This window comes from Sinocyclocheilus anshuiensis, unplaced genomic scaffold, assembly GCF_001515605.1.
Source record: "Sinocyclocheilus anshuiensis isolate Anshui unplaced genomic scaffold, SAMN03320099.WGS_v1.1 scaffold817, whole genome shotgun sequence".
Classification (NCBI taxonomy): domain Eukaryota; kingdom Metazoa; phylum Chordata; class Actinopteri; order Cypriniformes; family Cyprinidae; genus Sinocyclocheilus; species Sinocyclocheilus anshuiensis.
In genome coordinates, this window is record NW_015536521.1 from 53,397 (window position 1) to 55,270 (window position 1,874).

The 1,874-nt window shown below is 34.0% G+C and overlaps 1 protein-coding gene across 1 annotated transcript in view; it reads left to right on the top strand.

The window, feature by feature from the left end:
• The window catches only part of LOC107693663 (bromodomain-containing protein 8-like), a 17,009-nt gene that overhangs the window by 2,011 nt on the left and 13,124 nt on the right, over window positions 1-1,874 (top strand). Inside the window, exon 3 of the mRNA XM_016493125.1 lies at window positions 1,338-1,407. Within this exon, the coding sequence (XP_016348611.1) occupies window positions 1,338-1,407 (70 nt within the window). The remainder of the gene's footprint in view (window positions 1-1,337; window positions 1,408-1,874) is intronic.

A 1,874-nucleotide genomic window follows, 5' to 3' on the forward strand; every position in this document is an offset into this window, starting at 1 on the left:
TAGAAATCAGTGGTTAAGTTGTATTTACAACACTGTTCCAGAACACTTCAACCCAAATATTCAGATGTGTGCAGCACATTTTGTGGAGGACTGTTTCCTGATCCTGTGAGAGTAGACTACAATGCCGGCTGTTCAGACTCACAGTCTGAAAGTACGTTTTCATATTTAAAGGATTTGCCACTGATGATTCAAACGCAAGTTTTAAGCAGTGTAGAGTAGCGCTTGTTGTTTGTCATGTCGTTGTTTGCCAATCAGAGCACACCTTACTTTTCAGACCGATGAGCTTTGTAAAAATCGACACGTTTCAGAAAGGCGGGGCATAGAGGAGAAACAATAATGTACAGTATGTGGAAAATAATGTGTTTTTTGAACCTTAAAACGCATAAACACATTTCATTACACCAAATACACAAAATAATGTTCTTTTTAGCAACATCATACGACCCCTTTAAATAATAAAAGATACTTTAAATGTTAAATTAAAACTGCCAGTAGGTGGCAGCAAGTCACTGTTAATAAGTGAGTCATTGCGAATGAACCGAATCATTCAAACGGTTGATTAATTCAGGAACGAAACACCATCATGTTGCTCAGAGACGCAAAACAGAGTTGTGGCTGTGTGTGTTTGGAATTATTTTTGTTGTGGAAATAGAGCAAAAATAGGCAATATGGTGTCTAAAACGTAAGTCTCTTAATTAACTTCTTGTTTATTGAATTTGTAGTTATGGTAATTTTTGGAGAAAAATGGCACTTCGTGTGAAACTGATTAACTAGGCTATATGAAATTGTATAAATATACACATTTTCTGCCCCCATGTCTTGAATTTTGTGATCATTCTAAATTTCAATAGACTGAATCAAGCAGTGAATGAACGCACTCTAAATGCGCACACGCACTATTCTAGACTTCATAATGTTTGCTTGTACTCTGTAGGGGTGTTTTGAATGTTTTTTGCAAAATACTCGATAATGTATATATATATATATAGAGAGAGAGAGATAGTCAAGTATAATTTAGTCAAGTAAGAAATTTGGTTTACAAAGCTCATATGGTATTTTCCTAATAAAATAAAAAATTGCATAATGTATTTTTCTTTACATTCCACAATATATGAAATGGGACTAAAATAAGAACCAGCAAAGAAACTTTCATTCACAACTGATACAGTTTTTTTAGAGATATGTAAATTACTTAAAATTATACTTAACATTTATTTCAGTTAATTATAAAGGACACTCTTGAAAACCACTGGTTTAATTTCTATAAAGAAAATCTGGCTTTTAATTTAACAATGCACCATCACAGTCATGTGTTTTGTACATGGGTGTTGTTTTAGGGTGTCTGTGAGCCGAGCCATTAAGCCATTTGCAGAACCTGGACGCCCTCCTGACTGGTTCTCTCAAAAGGTATTGGGAGAGCAGCAGAACAATCCAACAACATGGAAAACTTAAAGTAAATGTGCACCCAAAAAATTAAAAATGGCTGAAAATGTACTCATCCTCAGGCCATCCAAGATGTAGAGTTTTTTTCTTCACTGGAACAGATTTAGAGAAATTTAGCATTACATCACTTGCTCACCAATAGATTCTCTGCAGTGAATGGGTGCCGTCAGAATGAGAGTCCAAACAACTCATAAAAACAATTTGTAGTAATCCACATGAGTTGCATATAATGAAAGTGGATGGAAACTGTCAAGTCCAAAAAAAGGACAAAAGAACAACATAAAAACATAAAAAAAAATAGTCCTTAAAACTCATGCAGTGTATTCTATATCTTCCAATACTTTGTGCTTTGTAATTTTTGGGTAAACTCTCCCTTAATCCTTAAATTCGTTAAACATTATGTGGTAAATACTTATAACACACTCTTTCTT